The sequence below is a fragment of the Xiphophorus couchianus genome, chromosome 20, assembly GCF_001444195.1.
Source record: "Xiphophorus couchianus chromosome 20, X_couchianus-1.0, whole genome shotgun sequence".
Taxonomy (NCBI): Eukaryota; Metazoa; Chordata; class Actinopteri; order Cyprinodontiformes; family Poeciliidae; genus Xiphophorus; species Xiphophorus couchianus.
The window spans coordinates 15,610,647-15,628,609 of NC_040247.1; the positions used below are offsets into that span (position 1 = coordinate 15,610,647).

At 38.3% G+C, this 17,963-nt stretch overlaps 2 protein-coding genes across 4 annotated transcripts in view; both read left to right on the plus strand.

Annotated features, from left to right (window-relative positions):
• Window positions 1-936: 936 nt before the first annotated feature.
• On the plus strand, window positions 937-10,788 carry bap1 (BRCA1 associated deubiquitinase 1). The gene is made up of 17 exons (XM_028003720.1): window positions 937-1,132; window positions 1,342-1,371; window positions 1,489-1,543; window positions 1,680-1,812; window positions 2,875-2,994; window positions 3,927-3,988; window positions 4,134-4,276; window positions 5,244-5,322; window positions 5,422-5,545; window positions 5,724-5,820; window positions 6,450-6,625; window positions 6,997-7,130; window positions 7,844-8,307; window positions 8,408-8,634; window positions 8,805-8,897; window positions 8,993-9,065; window positions 10,015-10,788. Exons 1-17 carry the CDS (start codon window positions 1,093-1,095, stop codon window positions 10,146-10,148), a joined length of 2,184 nt encoding a protein of 727 aa, XP_027859521.1. The 5' UTR covers window positions 937-1,092; the 3' UTR covers window positions 10,149-10,788.
• Window positions 10,789-12,653: 1,865 nt separating this feature from the next.
• The window catches only part of bsnb (bassoon (presynaptic cytomatrix protein) b), a 94,439-nt gene continuing 89,129 nt past the window's right edge, over window positions 12,654-17,963 (plus strand). For all 3 annotated transcript variants that reach the window (XM_028002584.1, XM_028002583.1, XM_028002585.1), the window contains exon 1: window positions 12,654-12,986. In XM_028002584.1, coding sequence (XP_027858385.1) covers window positions 12,808-12,986 — 179 coding nt within the window. In that variant the 5' untranslated portion in view covers window positions 12,654-12,807. The remainder of the gene's footprint in view (window positions 12,987-17,963) is intronic.

Sequence of the window (17,963 nt, forward strand, 5' to 3'; positions counted from 1 at the left end):
ACTGCTGCCCTTAACTCGGTTTTCTTTTTCTTCAACATGTAGAAATTGCTTCTGGACCAATGTTTCCGACCTTTTTGCATGTACTTAGTTCAGATTTGTAGTTGGTCATGACAGAAAGCTGTCCACACTGAGCCAGGTTCTGCTGGAGGTTCTTACAGTTGAAAGTGATTCCTTCATTTACACTGTCGCCACAAGCTTGTTCAGCATGAGGGACTGTTTCACATCTGCCTATTCAATGCAATAAATGTTTTGCTATTGTCAGATATTTACTCAGAAAACAGACAGGTGGAAAAATAAATTTTATAGAATAATGCTGGCTTCTTAGACCGACACTTTTTATTTATGTATTTTTTTTTAACAATGGCTGTTAAGATTCTTGGTAATGGTTTTGACAAGACTTTTGTCTTGTCAAGTTTCACAAAATCTCATTTTGTGAATCAGACATATACATACAATCTGTAAACATTTGAATTGAAGCAGAAATAGCTACCGGTTAATAGAATGTATTTACACAGAAAGAGATATTTATGATCAAATGTGGATATTCAGTTAGTATGTGGGAATTTACTCATAGAAATGCTGCATGAAGCATTCTTTGTGAATCATTGTTTTGCATTAAACTAACTATTTATACACTAATAATTATTCTATATGGTGGCAAACAAAACTTTACTATTGGTGTTACAGCTGCCTTTTATGCTTGAGGAAGCCATGTTGGATTGGAAATAAATTTTTGCATTGAAGCTTGTAGGGTTTTTCCACCAGAAATGTTCCAATGCCAAAGCACAACATGTGCTGCAAGTTGTTTCCTGACTTGTTCTGTAATAGTCGTTTGGGAGAAGAAAAATTCAGCTCTTTTTGATGAGGTGATCCGAATCCCGGTTAGGTCGGACTGTTTTTTTTGTGACAATCATCTGTCGCCTTCTGATGACGTAGTTAGTCAGCGACCAGTTTTGCCTATTGTGTTTATGTTGATCTGTTTTCGTTTGTTACGCGAGAGGAAGCTGAGTTCAGCTGTAAAACATCTTCAGCCGCCTCTGGACATGGACTGGAATGTATCTTAAATATTAGACTCCTCTCCACACGCTCAAAATGAACAACAAAGGCTGGCTGGAGTTGGAGAGTGATCCAGGTGAGAAATATCGGTAGATATTTAGGCTAACAAACATTAGCTTCCACATGTAGCCAGCTGGGCAGTGCAGCTATAATATAAACGTTTAGAAATTAGCCTTAATGTGGAACAACAAACAACTATCATGTAAAATAACGTTTAATAATTTGTTTTTATAGCTTTTCAGTGTATTTATTTGCAGTTTCAACTGACTTGTTTTGTTTTTGCAGGGCTGTTTACTTTGCTGGTGGAAGATTTTGGTAAGCCTTTAGTTTATAGACTAAAATTTTCCCAGAGCTGCTACAAACACTAACTCTTTACAAATATAAAAAACAAATCCTAGCTTTTTAACGTTTCTCTTTGGGACGTTTCTGTAGGTGTCAAAGGCGTCCAAGTTGAGGAAATCTATGATCTACAAAGTAAATGTCACAGGTGTGTAGCTTGGTCAGTTAGGTTGCAAAACAACAACCTTTCTAGAATACACATTTGATATATACATATAAAAACATAGAAATGTTCATGCATTTTTTTTGACAGCAGTGAAAGCGTGTGTCATTTTCCTTTTCAGTCCTGTTTATGGCTTCATCTTCCTTTTTAAGTGGATTGAAGAGCGTCGGTCCAGGAGAAAAGTCAACACCTTGGTGGATGAGACCTCAGTTATAGATGAGGAAATTGTAAATGACATGTTCTTTGCTCATCAGGTAACTGTTCTATACATGGATATAACACTATGTTTATCATTGTAGCATTGTTTTATGTGTTTCTTTCAATAAGTAATTCTTGAATTTTTGTGCAGATTACTATGAATGAAAATGACACATCTATATATACATATTTAAATGGAAAGTACGTATGTCTGAGTAGAACAATAATAGTTAAATTAGTTGTAAATTGAAGATGTTTAATGTCAAAATTTGGTACTCATTGTCAGCAAAAGAAGTTAAAGACGTTTTGGAGTTTAAGTAAACCATTCAATAAAATAGTTGATACTTTGAAATAATGCTGAAGTCATGCATCCATGTTAAAAAATCAGAACAGTTACTGTATTTTGAAACAATGGACGTAAAATTTCTTTGGTTTAAAAAAGTAGATGCTCATATAGGTTGATTTTTGTTAGAGTTAGAAGATTATACAGAATATTTAAAAAGGCAACTTTTTTTTCTAACTGTCTGACATTAATCCAAATTAAGCTTTTCCTACTATGGATAACTTCTACTTGATAAATGTCAGAATAATAAAACAGGCATAATTAAAGTGTTTACCAACAACAGTTGCTGTTACATTTGGAGGAAAAAGGGAGAAGCGTTGACGGGGCGATATGGGCCAGTGCACTTCACAAAAAAGATTGTATTATTATGTTGAAATATCTAAGCAACACCTTCCAATGTCAGGTAGGATGTTAAAGATTGTGTCCTAGTGATTCTTGGTTAATTACTATATTTAAACCATCAAATTATTTACAAAGTGGCTTTATAGCACCAAAGTCAATGTGCGTAAGATTCATACTAAAATGTGTAGGTACGATCAAAAGGCAAAAATGGTGTACGTAAAAAAAACAAACAAACATGAGATTTATACATCCTTGTGATTTATAAGCAAGCAATTTACCTATATAGATCACAGCTGCACACTGACGTTTGGGGTTGTAACATGTAAAAAGAAATCCACTGTAAAAGCTCCTTTCTACATGTAGATACAAACCACCCCCTGCCCAAAATAATAATGAAGTCATTCAACATTTTCATCCGTTTGCCTTTTTCTAGCTGATACCAAACTCATGTGCCACTCATGCCTTGCTGAGTGTTCTCCTGAACTGCAGTGGAGTCGAACTCGGCACCACCCTCAGTCGCATAAAGGCTTTTACTAAAGGCTTCAGTCCTGAGGTAAGTTATTCCTCCACTCAACCATTAACTTCTGCTTTCAAAGGATTTGTTTTCCACATGTTTTTTTTTTTTTTAAAAAGCTGTTAAATATTGTAATTCTTACAGCTAGATAAAACAGCATGGCTTTTCATATGAATGTTACTAAAATATACATTAAAACAATACACAATATTAATTATGGTATTCTATTATTTTGTAGCATAACCAGAGGTGAGAAATTGTACCCAAGTAAGAGTAACGCTACTTCACTATATGTTTACTGAAGTACAAGTAAAAAGTGATCATGTAAAACATTACCCTAAGTATTTGGTAAAAGGCAGCTTAAGTAGTTCTGCTTAATCTGATTTAATTTCTGAAAACAAAATTTTCATAGACAAGATAGAAACTTCTGTAAATTTTCTGGCATTTAGAGTAATAATAAAAAATAAAATAAATTACATAATTACAAAAATAATTTTCCACGATAAAGAACTTTTTAAACTCTTACTTACAGTGGGTAAAATATAAATGCTAGAACTGTGCTAAGTACTTCCAGTGACTATATCTACTGTATGTTCACCTGACCTACAAGTGGCACAACAGCCTCAGAAGATGGAAAAAAGTAGAACAATAAAACTGGTGTCTCACCAGACACGTGTACTTTTGGTTAAAATGTGTTTGTTCATCTTTCTGTGGAGTAACCTGAGGTTGTTAGAATAGCCAGAAATTGTACTCAAGTAAGCATAGCACTTCTGCAAAATATTTCTGAAGTAGAAGTTAATAAAATACAATGCATTAATACTAGTCCTATTTGTTTTAAATGATACTTAAGTAAATGTTTTGTGTGAAACTCTTTTAGCTACATTTGTTCTGTTTAGTGTTCCCTTTTCTTTCAGCACATTCTGTATTTTTTCAACAAAATTTTCACATTGTATATATTTTTTTGCTTCCAGAGCAAAGGCTATGCGATAGGAAATGCTCCAGAGCTCGCCAGGGCACACAACAGCCACGCCAGGTAGGTTACACTTACTTTAGAAACTCTCAGATGGCCTTGGTCTGAAGAGGGGAAAAACAATCCTTTTCTGATCTGACATGTTGTGTAACATAACATGCTTTTGTTATCACTTTCTCAAACTCCCTGTTTTGATGTTTCCATGGAGACCGGAACCCAGGCACCTTCCGGAGAAACAGAACGGGATCAGTGCGGTGCGGACGATGGAGGCCTTCCACTTTGTCAGCTATGTGCCAATCAAAGACCGCCTCTTTGAGCTTGATGGGCTCAAGGCTTACCCCATTGATCATGGTGAGACTTTATATATATATATATATATATATATATATATATATATATATATATATATATGCATTATATACATAGTGCTCCACTCCTTTTACACACTGACTTTGAGGTCTGACTCTAAGGTGAAAAACATTGCAGAACAAAATAAAACCCCATAAAAGCTGAACTCACAGTTTCCTAAAAAAACATCACGATGATTCTCAAGACTTTTGATGAAACATTCTATGGACTCACAAGACAAAATGCTTTGGAAAGTGAGCTTCCTGTTGCATCTGGCATAAGCAGGTGTTAATAAGACGGTCTAGGACTGTTTTACTTCTTCCGGGTGAATTGTCATAATTGAATGGACGATGAAGCCTGATTAAGAAAGTCCAAGTAACAGTTTATGAAGTAAAGCTCGAGTGTACCAGGGTTATATAACTCTGGACTCAACAAAACCTGAAACCAAAATTAAGGCTTCGGAGTGGCCTAGTCAAAGTCCAGAATTGAATGAAATGAAGATGTCACAGTTAAAAAACTGTTAACGCTTAGAAGGTAGTAATAACAAAGACTTGCTGGTTTCTAAGTTTGGAGAGAAATAACATTTTCATTAGGTCCAAATTGGTTTGAATAGCTCTTTTGTCTTAAGTAATGTAGTTCAAAATTTATGATTTCATTTATCATTCACTCTGTTATCTACATTAATACTGGCAATACCAAATTCAAAGTAAAACTAAAACAAAACTATTTATGAGCAATTTTAACTGAAGTCATGTGTAGTCTCATTAGGAATTTCGGTGTCGAAGGTAAATACAAAATAAAAGACCAGTCTGTCTGGAAATATAGTAGACCTTTATTTTAACTTAAGGCATTTATTCACCTTATAAATTATGTTTTTAGTTGAACTTTTTCATCACATCTAGAGTTGTTCTGTGAGCTGTTGGAGTTGTTTTGCTCTTAAATGATGTAGATTTATAACACAATCCTTTAGGGCCCTGGGGAGAGGATGAGGATTGGACCGACAAGGCTCGCCGTGTTATTATGGAGAGAATTGGCCTGGCCACTGCTGGGTGAGTCATGCACCATTTAGCAAAAGCAGTAGTGCTTTACCTTCTATGCCAGCCCTCTGGGCTTAAATCTCATACTGCTGCTCCTCTTCCTTTTTCCAGTGAGCCGTACCATGATATCCGCTTCAACCTGATGGCAGTGGTGCCTGACCGCAGAATGAAGTATGAGTCCAAGCTGGAAATTCTAAAGAGGAACCGACAGATCATTCTGGAGGGTCTGCAGAAGGTCAGGAACTGAGCCGAACTGAGTTTCAATACTAAATCGCTTCTTGACTCAGTGGAAATGCATTTGTCACGTCAAACTTTACCCAAGCAAAATCTTCCTGAGCATTCCTATAGATTCAGGTCCTTGTCTTAATGAAAATCTAATAATAATTTAATAAAATATGATGTCCCGTCTTCAGATGATCCGGCTCACTCAGCCTGAGGTTGTCCACGACAAGAAGCAGCAGAACACTTCATCTCCAGATGAAAACACCATCAAGAAAGAAGCAGATGCAGGTACTTTGCTGACTCCACTCTTTCAATTCACCCATCTTGTCTTTATGGAACAGTGGCAAGAAGAAAGCCAATGTTCAAAGAAAGTCATAGGACATCTTGTTTGAAGTGTTCAACAAGCTAAACAGGAGGATGTGCTCTAATCAGATGAGACTATAATTTAACTTTTTGGTCTTGATCCAACACTCTTTGTAATGGAAAGCTACACCTTTACAATGAAACCTGGTAATGATGCTGTGAGGAGGCCTGTCTGTAGAAGGGGAAAAAGAAGCTGGTCATCGTTGCTGGTTGGAGCTAAATACAGGCCAGTCTTTGTAGAAAACCTGTAAAGTCTGCATAGGACAGGAGACTGGTGGACGTTCCTCTTCCAGCAGGATGATGACCTTAAACATGCCGCCTGACCTACAGGGAACGAGTTTAGATTAAAGCATAATCTTTCTTCAGAGTGAGCCAGACTGCATCTGGCTCACTCTGAAGATTCATACCAGACTTAAATTTAATTGAGAATCTTTGACAAGACTTTACTGTTCATAAACCCTCTCCATCTTCCGTGCCATCTGTCTTCGTCTCACATCGTATAATCCATGTCTGGGTTTTTCAGAAACGTGAAACTCAATCAGTTCTAATTCTAGATTCAGTGGACGAGTCGGGGGTTCAGTCCAAGGATGGAGCTGGCCCCTCTGGAAGCTCAAAGGTCATGGGAAAACCCACTGCCCCCACAGGAGGAGGAGCCCAGCAAGTCAACCCCATCGTTCAGCGCCTGCCTGCCTTCCTCGACAACCACAACTACGCCAAGTCCCCGATGCAGGTGAGAACGAGCGTGAAGATATTCCAGGCGCTTCAATTGTAATGAAATTAAATTACAGCTTTCTGTCATCAATCATGGATTAAACAGGGGGTTGTTGGGTTTGGAGTTTTGTGAGGAAAATGCCATCAAATGTTGAGCTGTCTCGAAAAAATATACCGAAATATATCACAGTATTGCTTTTTTTTTTAAAACCCTGCAAACCTCTTATCTTCAATTGAAAACACAGTAACTTTTAAACTCAATACCTTCAGTGAAAGTTTTATTTAAACTTAACTCTGAACAATTACCCTTCAAAGTCCTTCCTTTTGTATTTTGGTGTGATGCGGAACTAAAACTTCCCTGACTGTAAGCGTTTTTGCTCTGATTCATAGGAGGAGGAAGATCTAGCAGCTGGTGTTGGACGCTCTCGGACAGCTGGCCCTCCTCAGCCTCCGTTCTCAGATGATGAAGACGACTTTGATGAAGACGAGGAAGAAGCAGCAGGTTCTGCCAGTGCTTCCAGCAGGCAAGAGTTTTAGTTTCTACAAGCTTTGATTTGTTCTCAATATAAATCCAGCTGTTCAGTGAAGGTCTCAGAGGTCGAGGTTGGTTAGAGAACATAACTGAACAATCGGTACCCTCAAGTGGAAGGACGACAGCAGCCAGGTCAGAGAAAAGTTGGTAATTAGCGGCAAAGATCCATAGCTGGGCGGAAAATCTGTCTGTGGAGCAACTGTTAGTCATGCGCTTCACAAAAATTGTCTCCATAGAAGAGCAGCAGGAAGAAAGTCAAAGACAACCTTGGGAAATCTTCATGGCCCTTTGCCACATGTCATGTTGGGGAAATGGCAATCAACGTGAAACAAGATTCTGTGGTTAGAGGAGACAAAATGTAACTTTTTGGCCCTGATAAGAATAGATGCAATTCTGAAGAAATTACTCCCACTGTGAAACATTCTGGTAACCACATCAAGGTTACCACCAAGTTGTCTGAATGAGAAAGTGAAGCATTCAAAATCAGAGTTAACCAGAGTTTTTAAATTTAACTTTGTTATATTTTTTTACAAGATTTTCCTTTAAATGAGACAAATCCTTCCAAAAATCACAGAGGTTTGTGGTTGCGATGTGGGGAAATAAAAAGTGTTAAAGTTAAATGAGAATTCTAAATATTTGAATAATGAATACGTTTGTTTTGATAAGATCTTTAAAATATATTTTTCTTTTCTATTTATTTTTTAGATTCAGACGAAAGGCGAGCCTGCGGTCCAGAAAGGGACGGGTTGGAACTGGGATGGAGAGCCAGATTGCCCTCAATGTTTTGGCAGAGAAACTGAAGAAGGAAGCTCAAAGAAAAGATGGTGTAAACACCCCGCTGTCTGTGCGCACTGAAGGTCGCACCGGGGGGATCTGCATCACGTCCGCCTCGCAGCCTTCCCCCACACCCAGCAACGAAAGCACAGACACGGCCTCTGAAATTGGCAGCGCCTTCAACTCCCCACTGCGCTCGCCGGCTCGCTCTCAGGCGGCCACGCGTCCCTCGAGCCCAGTCGCTTCCCATCTGTCCCGTGTGCTGTTCGGAGAGGATGAAATGTTGAGGCTGGACTCCAGACATAACCGCGCCGTAAGAGAACTGGGACCTTCAGTCAGTGCATCGCTGTTGCACTTACAAGACGACGGAGTCATTTATGCTCTCCCTCCATCTGGTGAGAGAACAGGAAGTGAACGCAGTCTAGTTTTCTCAAGTAAAACTTGAGTTCCTAATTTGTAAACCACATGCTGCATCTGTCTTCATTACCTGTACAGGAGATTTTGCTGAAGGCACGAAGCTCTGCACCCTTGAGAAGGTAAAACTCAAAGTGAAGGAAGATGAAAAAGACGCCATAAAAGAAGGAGATGAGGGACCATCTGTAGCGGTGAAGAAAGAAGACGAGAACGAAGATGGTGCGGAGTTGAAACCTGGCAAGGAAAAGCTCAATGTTACAGAGTCTGGAGCAGACAGCAAGCCACCAGGGGATAAGTACTCTCCAAAAGTAAGTCCTTTGTTGTAAAGTGCTGCACTACATATCCTTACAGGGCATATTTGGACTGCATAGCACCCTTAGATCTTTTTTTTGCTTGTGCTGCTGGTAAGAAAGCTGATGCCTGTGATGGGTAGAAACACGTAAACACAAGCAGGGAGTCACCTCATTGCCTTTTGCAGGAGCTGCTTGCACTACTCAAGTGTGTAGAAGCTGACATTGCCAATTATGAGGTGTTTCTAAAGGAGGAAGTAGAAAAGAGAAAGAAATTCAAAGTAAGTGCATTTATTAATTCACCTTGAATTCACTGTTTTTGGTCAAAATTTGTTTTAATTGACTTTGAGTCTAAATGTTTATTTTATTTGTGCAGATAGATGATCAGAGGAGGACTCACAATTACGACGAGTTTATCTGCACATTTATATCAATGTTGGCCCAAGAAGGTAAAGAAAAAAATGTTGTTTTTGACACTTGTTGGTGTTTTTTTAATCTTTCTTCCCCCTCTTATTAAAATATGTCATTAAAAACCCTCTTGTGGTCTAAATAATGAAAGTTAGTAAAAGTTTTGCACAGCTTCTTGCTTCTAGGCTGTTGGCTCAAGGTTAAAAACAAAACATTTTCAATATTTAAACAAGATCGGGTGGTTATTTTTATTCTATGAGATTTGGTGTATTAAAAAAGATCAAAGAAGCCCCACTTTCCCCAATCTTCAGGATATTTAATGTTAAATTGTAATAATGTGTTGGTCTTGGGCTTAATTTGCTTGTAAGGACCTTCACTCTTATAAAAATCCTTAAAAAATTAGCTGCCTCAGGCTCATTTAACCTACCATATAGAAAATTCACATATCTCATGCCCCCAGAAAGGCTTCACAGGACATGTATTATTTTTTTTACAATGTTTTACAAACAGTTCTATTTGACCTTTTAGGTCAGGATAACTGTATTTATTTCCATGTCAGAAATAATAAAAAGATATTCAAAAAAGTGACAAAGATGGAATTGGATGGGTGGGTGGTTAATATATTTTACAAGTGTTGATCTTTAACATTGTGCTTCTTAGGCAGTTAATGTTTTTATTGCTTAGCTATGCAGATTGACCACAAGCCCAGGACCAAGTGTATTTTCTGTAGGTCTGTGTTAAACCATTATTGTCAAACTCTTGGACGTTTCCACACTGAAACCTGTTATGTGATGTCTGGATGTCTGCCCTAAGCTTTTGAGCTGTGAAGAATCTCACCAATTGGACAAAAAAAAAAATCTGTCACACACTAGATAAACCTTTATCTCTCCCTATCTGTTTGACCTAAGATTAACAACAAAAAAAACTACCTTCCACTTATGCTAATATTGTCCTCTTACCTTCCCTGATATTTCGGTGCATATCCTACAGGCATGCTGGCCAGCCTCGTGGAGCAAAACATCTCTGTGCGCCGCCGGCAGGGAGTGAGCATCGGCCGGCTGCACAAGCAGAGGAAGCCTGATCGAAGGAAACGCTCCCGACCTTACAAAGCCAAACGCCAGTAATCACAGTCAAAGTCAAATGAACACCAACCAATCACTGCAAGGAATAAAATTATATTGCTTCACTTCTGAACATCATTCCTTTCGACAGTATTGTGCTGTATTTTTTTTGTGCTTCATGAAATCTGTTTTTGGTCGTGCTCTCGTAAATTTTTGTTCGTGTGATGCTTGCGTTGTTTTTATCGTCAGTACTTTCAAGCAGGTTGAGCTTATGTAAAACCTCTTCAACTGAACTGTTAACTAAAAGTCAATATTTTCTCAGTGCCAATGAAGTATTGAATGTTGTTTTTAGTCAAATACAGTTTTTGTTTTTTTACTCTTTCAGTAAATTTCTGCGTCAACACATTCAGTGGAGGAATTTATCATGTTATTTAAAACTGACAATATGACTCTGTAAGGGTTTGAAATGCCTTTCTTATTTTAAAGGTCTTTACTTGTTTATGTGTCTTTAGGGGATTCTGCAGATATACACACACACAGGTTTTGTGTTTGTACCTGTTTTGGATCTCAGAGTGAGTTAAGTTGAATTTGTGCTGCTTTATATTTTTGTATATATTTACATGTTATTTGGCCCGTAGACTAAATTTGGTAATTCTCTGTGCTTGCCAGTTTATTCTGAAATAAAGTTAGTTATTAAAGCACATTAGTCTAAGCCAAATTTCTTTGACTTTTGGAGTTTTGAAAGTGTCATCCCAGCAGTGGCTGATTAAAAAAAAAAAATCAGAAGAGTTTTTATAGGTTTGTACACTGGGTGATTTTGTGAATCGGTTGTAGTGACAGTAGCCATACACTAGGGAGAGTAATCATTCAGACCAAGTGGGACCATTTCAGATCTATTTGCTTTAAAGCTATTCATATTTTTTAAAAATATTGATCACTTGGGCAGATTTTTAAAACTTCCAATTTAGTTTTTGTTCCGATTACATGTAAATAGCGGCTCCCTTTGTCATTAATTTTCCTCTATTTTTAATTTTCTGAGTGATTTTTAGTTTGTCAGTTTATGCAACACAGCGGTGTTTTTTTCAACTATGCTATTTAAATTAGTATCAATACTAAGCTGTATATTTTTTTGTGCTGATATTAATTTACAATTATTAAAGGTAGAAAGCTTTAGTTTTGTGCAAATGCAAAGTTTAAACCAAACATCGGCTGATGTTTGGTTTTAATCTAGCATATGTTTTAAATGTTTTAATCCAACATTTTAATCTAGCATAGTGTTAAATTATAGACAGATTGTTTAGTAAGCCGAAAAAAGATCACTGACACAAGAAATTTGTAGTGCAGTGTAACCCAAAACTTAACAAACTTTAACACACAGGAGAGGAAGTGTTTGTCTTCTTGCTGTACTGTCAGATCTGGTCTGGGATGCTGCCTTGGTCCTCCAGGCTAGCTCTCAGGAATTACAGATGTCAAAACTTCAAATCTGGAGCTATGTGTATGTAGAATGAACCTGAATTTGTTAACTCTATAGATATGTGAGCAGCACATGTAAAAGAGTAATGAATTATTCAAAATATGTTATAACTGAACAATGTCCTTGTAATCATACAGAGGACAATATTTGTAGTTTGACATTTACTTTCTATTTAGTGCTGGTAATTCATCATTAGTAATTTATTTCTACCACTTGTGTCTGTGCTGGAGTCAGATTTATGCATGCCATAACTGTAAATTTGCTAATCATGAATGGCAATTTTCCATGTGTGCTTGTAAGCACAACCAATTATATTGGTCCCTCCTTCCAGACGCTCCTGAGTCTAATCTATTAATACTGTAGTCAAGACACACCTGCCAGTCTTAGTGGTAGTCTTTGACTTGGTCAGCATGCGATGCCTTAAGACAGGGGTGGCCAAATCCAGTCCTTGACAGTGTTAATCTCCATCTTAGAACTCTGCAAAGCTTGACTGTACTGTATATTAATGACTCAGCTTTGCCATTTGATTCAAGCGTGGAGAAGAAGGGACACAACTAAAAGTTGCAGGATTCTGGCCCCCGAAGAATGCAGTTTGAGACCACTGATCTAAGGGTTGCAAGATGCTAGCTCTTGAGGACTGAACTTCTACCTCCATGGTGGGACAAAAAAACTAAATAAAATCATGATCATTCTGTTTGCTCCCAGAACACAATTTCTACTGCTTATTATTAGGAATGCCTGAACACCTCTTAAGATGATTAAGAGGTGTTAAATTCACAATACGCAAAGAATCAAGCTTGGACTATTTCAAAGAGATACAATTGATGCTGTGATTGGTGGTGATTTACTGATAATGGTACAATAAATTAAATTCTGCTTATAGACCGACTTTGTAAGTTCTTTTATTATTGTGAAAACTTAGCATATCATTCATAACTATAATATTTACTAAATTTTAATAATGAAATGGCACTCAATCCGGATGTAGGGGGTTCAGAAGGGTGGTTGCGTGCTGTTTAAGATAGTTGATCGCTGTGAACGCGCACGTATGAGCCTTGCAAGTCACCACCCATTGCGTCAGCGCGCTCCTTCGGCCTCGCCGTCAGCGCGCGTGCTCCGTGCGGGATGCTGGATTGTAGGTGATGATGGCGGAAGGGGAGCGACGCTGAGTTCCATCCGAGTTTTTACCCCAGCTGTAAAAACCACCCACAACCACCGTTTCTCTCCGTCGAGACCTATCCCGAAGCAATGGGGAACGAGGCCAGCATGGAGGGGGAGGGACAGGCGGGACAGCCCGGCGCCGCCGTCCCTGCAGCGGGGGCTCCGACTTCCATTTCAGCACCACCGGACTCTGGACAGCTCATCAAGCCCAGCAATGGAGCGCCAGCCGGAGGAAGTGGGACTGCGTCCGGGCCGGGGATTAACAGGTAGCCGAGATAGCTTGGGAGGCTTCACTATCCAAAGTGTGGGCAATGAAGCGAAATCAGGGAGGATTCGTGGCAGCGTGCTGTAGCGTACATTACTTCAACCAGCAGCGTAGATATAGGCTCAACCGACTGCGTGTAGATAGACATGAATGGGCGCTTAATTATTTATTTCAATACCCTTGTCAACACTATTAACAACCTCTTCTTGAAACCTCTTTAATTTGGGCATCAAGTCTGTCATTGTCGATTTGCTTTAAATCGATAAAGTAAACGGAAGCAATCGTACGTAAATGTAGTTTTAAGCAATTTCAACAGGAATTTCTACGCCCTTTTTTCTACGATGTCTGCCCAGAGGATTCAGTAACATGAATGAAAGCGACAATTTCAGGCAGGACCGAGTGTTACAGCTTGAATCTCAGAAGCATAATTTTCACCTCATATTCAAGGTGATGAATTTCAGAATTTAATAATAAAAATAAAATGAGGCGGAGAAAAAAAATGCAAAGTGTCTCCAATTCGTATTAGAGGGGTGGGTCGGTTCTACTACAGGCTTCTTTGACGTGATTTCCAGTAAATACAGGGTCATTCTGAAAAACACACCTTCCTCCTTGCCAGCAGTAGACGTCTGTCTCCCTGATGACAGCGTTGTGTAGGATGTCACTGCTCCCATCAGATATCACCAACGTCATTGAGCGTGCAGGACCAAAACATATGCCATTGCCGTCTTAGTTACCAGATCTCATTCTCAAATTAATATGCTGCGAGATTAAAATTGCAGCTGGTCCGAAATGGGTCATTTAGTCTAGAGAAAGTGCTGTTGTATCTCCTCCCTAAAAGAAATCTTGTGTCATTTCAATATTTGTAACAACACTGCCCTCCTGCTAGCATTCTCATATTTAAACCCACATTGATGGCTTAAGATAATGCAGCGTAAAATGATCAAATACTAACAGGGAACATGTCTGTGGTCGCATGTGGCAGCTTGGATGTCAGTATTTTCGGTGTGGGTGTGTTAGGGATTACCCTTCTAACAAGATCTGATATTGCCTAATTACACAGTTCAACAGTTGTAAACCTTAACACACACAGACGTTGCTGCATCGTGGATTTGCCACACCTGCTTGCAGTCTCTGTGCAACAGTTTCTGAGGCTGGCGTGCAAATAGATTTATAGATTTGCTGCAAGCGTTCCTTCGTATGGTTAAATTACAAGGTGAAGAGTGGATGCTTTGTTTGAGACTATGACTTATGGGAGGGAGAAATTCTGAGGTGCAACATTTTATGAAAGCCTTCTGCCTTTATGTGTAGTGTCTTGCAATGCCTCTTGAAATTGTTCACATCGTTGCATTAGGATTGCAAAGTTTAATATATTATGGCATTGTATCTAACATACCACCATAAAATACTGTAGTGCACAACTGTGAAGCAGAAGGAAATGAAACAAAGGCCTTGCCTTTTTCAGAATTACAAATCTGAAAAGTGTGGTGTGGATATGCATTACAGCCTCCCCGAATCAATACTTTGTAGAACGACCTTTTGCTGTAATTACAACTGCAGACATTTTGGGGTAAACCAGCTCTACCTGCTTTGCACATCTAAGGACTGATATTTATTTTATTCATTTAATTTTTTTTTTTTCAAAATAGCTCTAATTCAGTTAGACTTCTGCATATATCAATTTTCAAGTCTGGTCACAAATTCTCAACTGGAATCTGTGATCAGAAGGAAATGAACAATTTTCAGCTCATGAAAATGGTTTGAACTAAACGTTTATTTTCTTTGTTGTACTCAAAGATGAGCCTCCTCCCGAGGCTCAAGTTTTTTGTAGCTATAGCAGGCTTTCTTTCATTGTTGCTCCATATTTTGTAATGTCTATCTTCCTTTAAACTCCCCTGTCTTTGCTTAGGAAAAACATTTTTTTCTCCTTGACACTTTCCCCTTAAGTCCAGATCTGTGAATTTCATGTCTAATAGTTGCCTGTCAGTTGCATCTTCCACCTGAGCTGGGGTTCTCTGCAGCTCCTTCAGAGTTGCCTTTTTGTTTGCCTCTTTGATTACTGCTCCTCTTTTCTGGCCTGTCAATTAATGCAAATTGACATGTCTTTATAGGTTTGTAGTTGTGCTATACTCTTTACATTTTCCAGAGGATGGATTGAACAGAGCTGTGTGAGATGTTCAAAGCTTTGAATGCGTCATGTTTTTATGACCAAACCCTGCTTCAATTTATTCCCTTCTTTCATCCTTGATCTGTCTGCTGTGTTCATTGATCTTCATGAAAATGTTATGATTTGTAATTGTGAAAAAAAAAAAAAATTAAAGATCATGTTCCATCCTCTGCATGAATTGTGCACCTCTTCATGGTGGTCAGTCACATAAAATCCGTGGAATGAATACTTTTGCAAGTATCTGTACTGTATCTTTGTAGAAAAGATCTCTGTGTCTTGCCTGTGTATTGTGTGGGGTAGATTTAAATGCTCATAGCTTGCTTGTTATCTCATGATTTTTTTATATCTTGATTTCTAGTGTCCCCCCTTAGGATCCTCATAAAGAGAGTGCAGAGACTGAGCGCGCTAACAAACAGAGAGGCAGAATGAGAAATGAGTAGAAGGAAAGAGAGTAACATCGAAGCACATGGCTGATTTAAATGGTTTTCTTGAGATCATGAATCTGGCTTTAACATATTCCTTTGTGAAGAACCCGTAAGAATTTCAGCAGCATTAAGACAGTGATCTAGACTTGATAGACGACTTTCATTTTAATTGAAATGAGTTGCCTGGTAATGCGAATGGGGATATTATATCTTTTATATTACCTTACTCAAAAGTGAGATCCACAGGACTTTTTTGCTGTGTGTTAGACCAAATTATATTACATTCAGTCACAGTAAGAGAGCTAAATCCGAGCCTTTCCAGTAGTCTTCTTCTGGCATATCTGGCCTACCCGTCTGCTCCAGTGAGCACCACAATAATTGTTTTCTACTCTTATCATAACAGCTTTCTCTAAGTGCACAGTCATCCCAACGTTGACCATTACTGAAGAGCATTCTGACACAAGCTCCACATATTTCCTGTTTACAACAACATACTCAGTGTGGTACTGCTGCACCGATCTGCCACAACATTTCTAAGCACTATAGCACTCAAAAAGGCTCCCTGAAGCAAGTAGTAGTTTTGAGATTCTCATTAGCATATGTTCCTAAGTTGTACCTGATTTTTACTCAAAACAGGGAATCAAGCACATGCTGTAGGCAGATCTTATTAGCCTAAAAATAGGTTGAATTCCTTAAATAATTTGTAAAAAAAAATCTGATTAAGAAATCTGGTGAATCACCAGGCTGAGGTGATCAAGGGAAAAAGGGCTGATCATGATGTCTGGCTGGTTGATTGGTGCATCTCTATCCTCTCAAACCCTTACACTGCACTCATCCAGGATTTTTTAACTGAATTTATAAATTCTGTCAGACTTTATATTGCTGTATCATGTTTATAAATCACGTTTGAAATTTGTTTGCCTTCCATTTTTAGTACTGCAGCAAGAGAGGATTTTAAACAGTGTTTGCAAACATTGACTTTGTTTCTTAAAAACGTGTTTATAGGTTGAGATAGTGATATTAGGAAATCTGTTTGTGTTCAGGATACAACTGAGGAGGGAATAACCATTTTACCAGAAGAGATGTTTTAGTGAATTTACAACTTGAAACATCTCTAGCTTTCTTGATGCGTTTTAATACAGCCAGTGAACATTTTGGCTGCAACATCAGCTCTGGTTTAACACTAGAGCTGAAACTAAAGAGCAACAGACATTAGCATCATGATGTGAATAAAAAATATGCCACTATTATGTTTTTATTTTAAAAACAAATCAGCCACCCGTGACATCTGGTCTACAGAGGATCCTTTTGGAATCTGTCCTACTCAGAAGCATCGGTACTTATAATAAAACTAGCCACAGCTAGAGCTCAGTAATTTGCTCTGTCTTGGTGCACTTCAGCACAACACATCCAGTGTTTTAGAGGTGACATTTGATGGGCATTAGCTGCTTCAGGACACCATAACTCTCCTCATGTGCATTTCCCTTGAGTGTGGTTTCCATGAGGAGTTGTGGATGATCTGCAGCTACGTTAACATGAGTGATACATGGACGAGTTTTTATGACACTTAACTCTAAGGTTATTTTTGCAGAAAATTGTCTTAAAAACAGATAATTATCAATGCTTTACACACGTCAGTTGTTTTAATTGTCTAGACTTTAAGCTAAATTAGCAAGTGATGGTGCTTTTGTCACAATGTTGCAAGAGTGGAGTCTTACGAGGATAAATTTGTTTGTCATACTTATGTTGGGAGCATTTATACCTTTTTAAACTGATACAAAAGTACAAGTCTGTGTTAATAATAGATGCCTTCATGTTGTAGGACGTAATGCTCAGGCAGTACGTCCTCATGATTAATTTACCTTCAGCAGTGAGAGGACTGCAGCCTGCATAGACTTGACATGCGGAATGTTTATGGTGTCCTCACATAAATGATTTGAAAAGCAATTCTTTCTCATTATTTACGATGCTTTTATGTGCAAAAAATCAATACCTACAATACCTGGGAGAGACTGGCAGCATACTGACACTGATCCCTTGTTGGAATAAAAAAAAAAATCTAAAATACACAAAAGATTGTGGAGTCTTTATTATAATCTCTATGTTTTTTCCTGGAGTTTTATTTTCATATATTTTATGCATTTTAAGTGGCTCCAAAATGCTGTGGCTTAATCTGAACTCTGGTCATCTTTCATGCAGCACATTGAGTATTTCGTCTGCATAATTAGAGTGGTGAATTTATTTTGATGTGCACAGATGATATATACCTTGCCACTGATTCAGAAAGCAGCCACTACACTCCCTGTAATGTAAGTTTTTTTTAAAACAAACTTACCTTCTCTGATTTAAAACAGTCTTTATATAAATATAAAAAGTGTGGTAAGCTGTA

Excerpts from the sequence above, each read along its gene's own strand:
- bap1 (XM_028003720.1), top strand. The coding sequence starts at position 1,093 with ATGAACAACAAAGGCTGGCTGGAGTTGGAGAGTGATCCAG. Across the intron at positions 7,131-7,843 it reads TCTGCCAGTGCTTCCAGCAG|ATTCAGACGAAAGGCGAGCC; the intron begins GCAAGAGTTTTA and ends TTTATTTTTTAG. Across the intron at positions 8,635-8,804 it reads GGGATAAGTACTCTCCAAAA|GAGCTGCTTGCACTACTCAA; the intron begins GTAAGTCCTTTG and ends TGCCTTTTGCAG.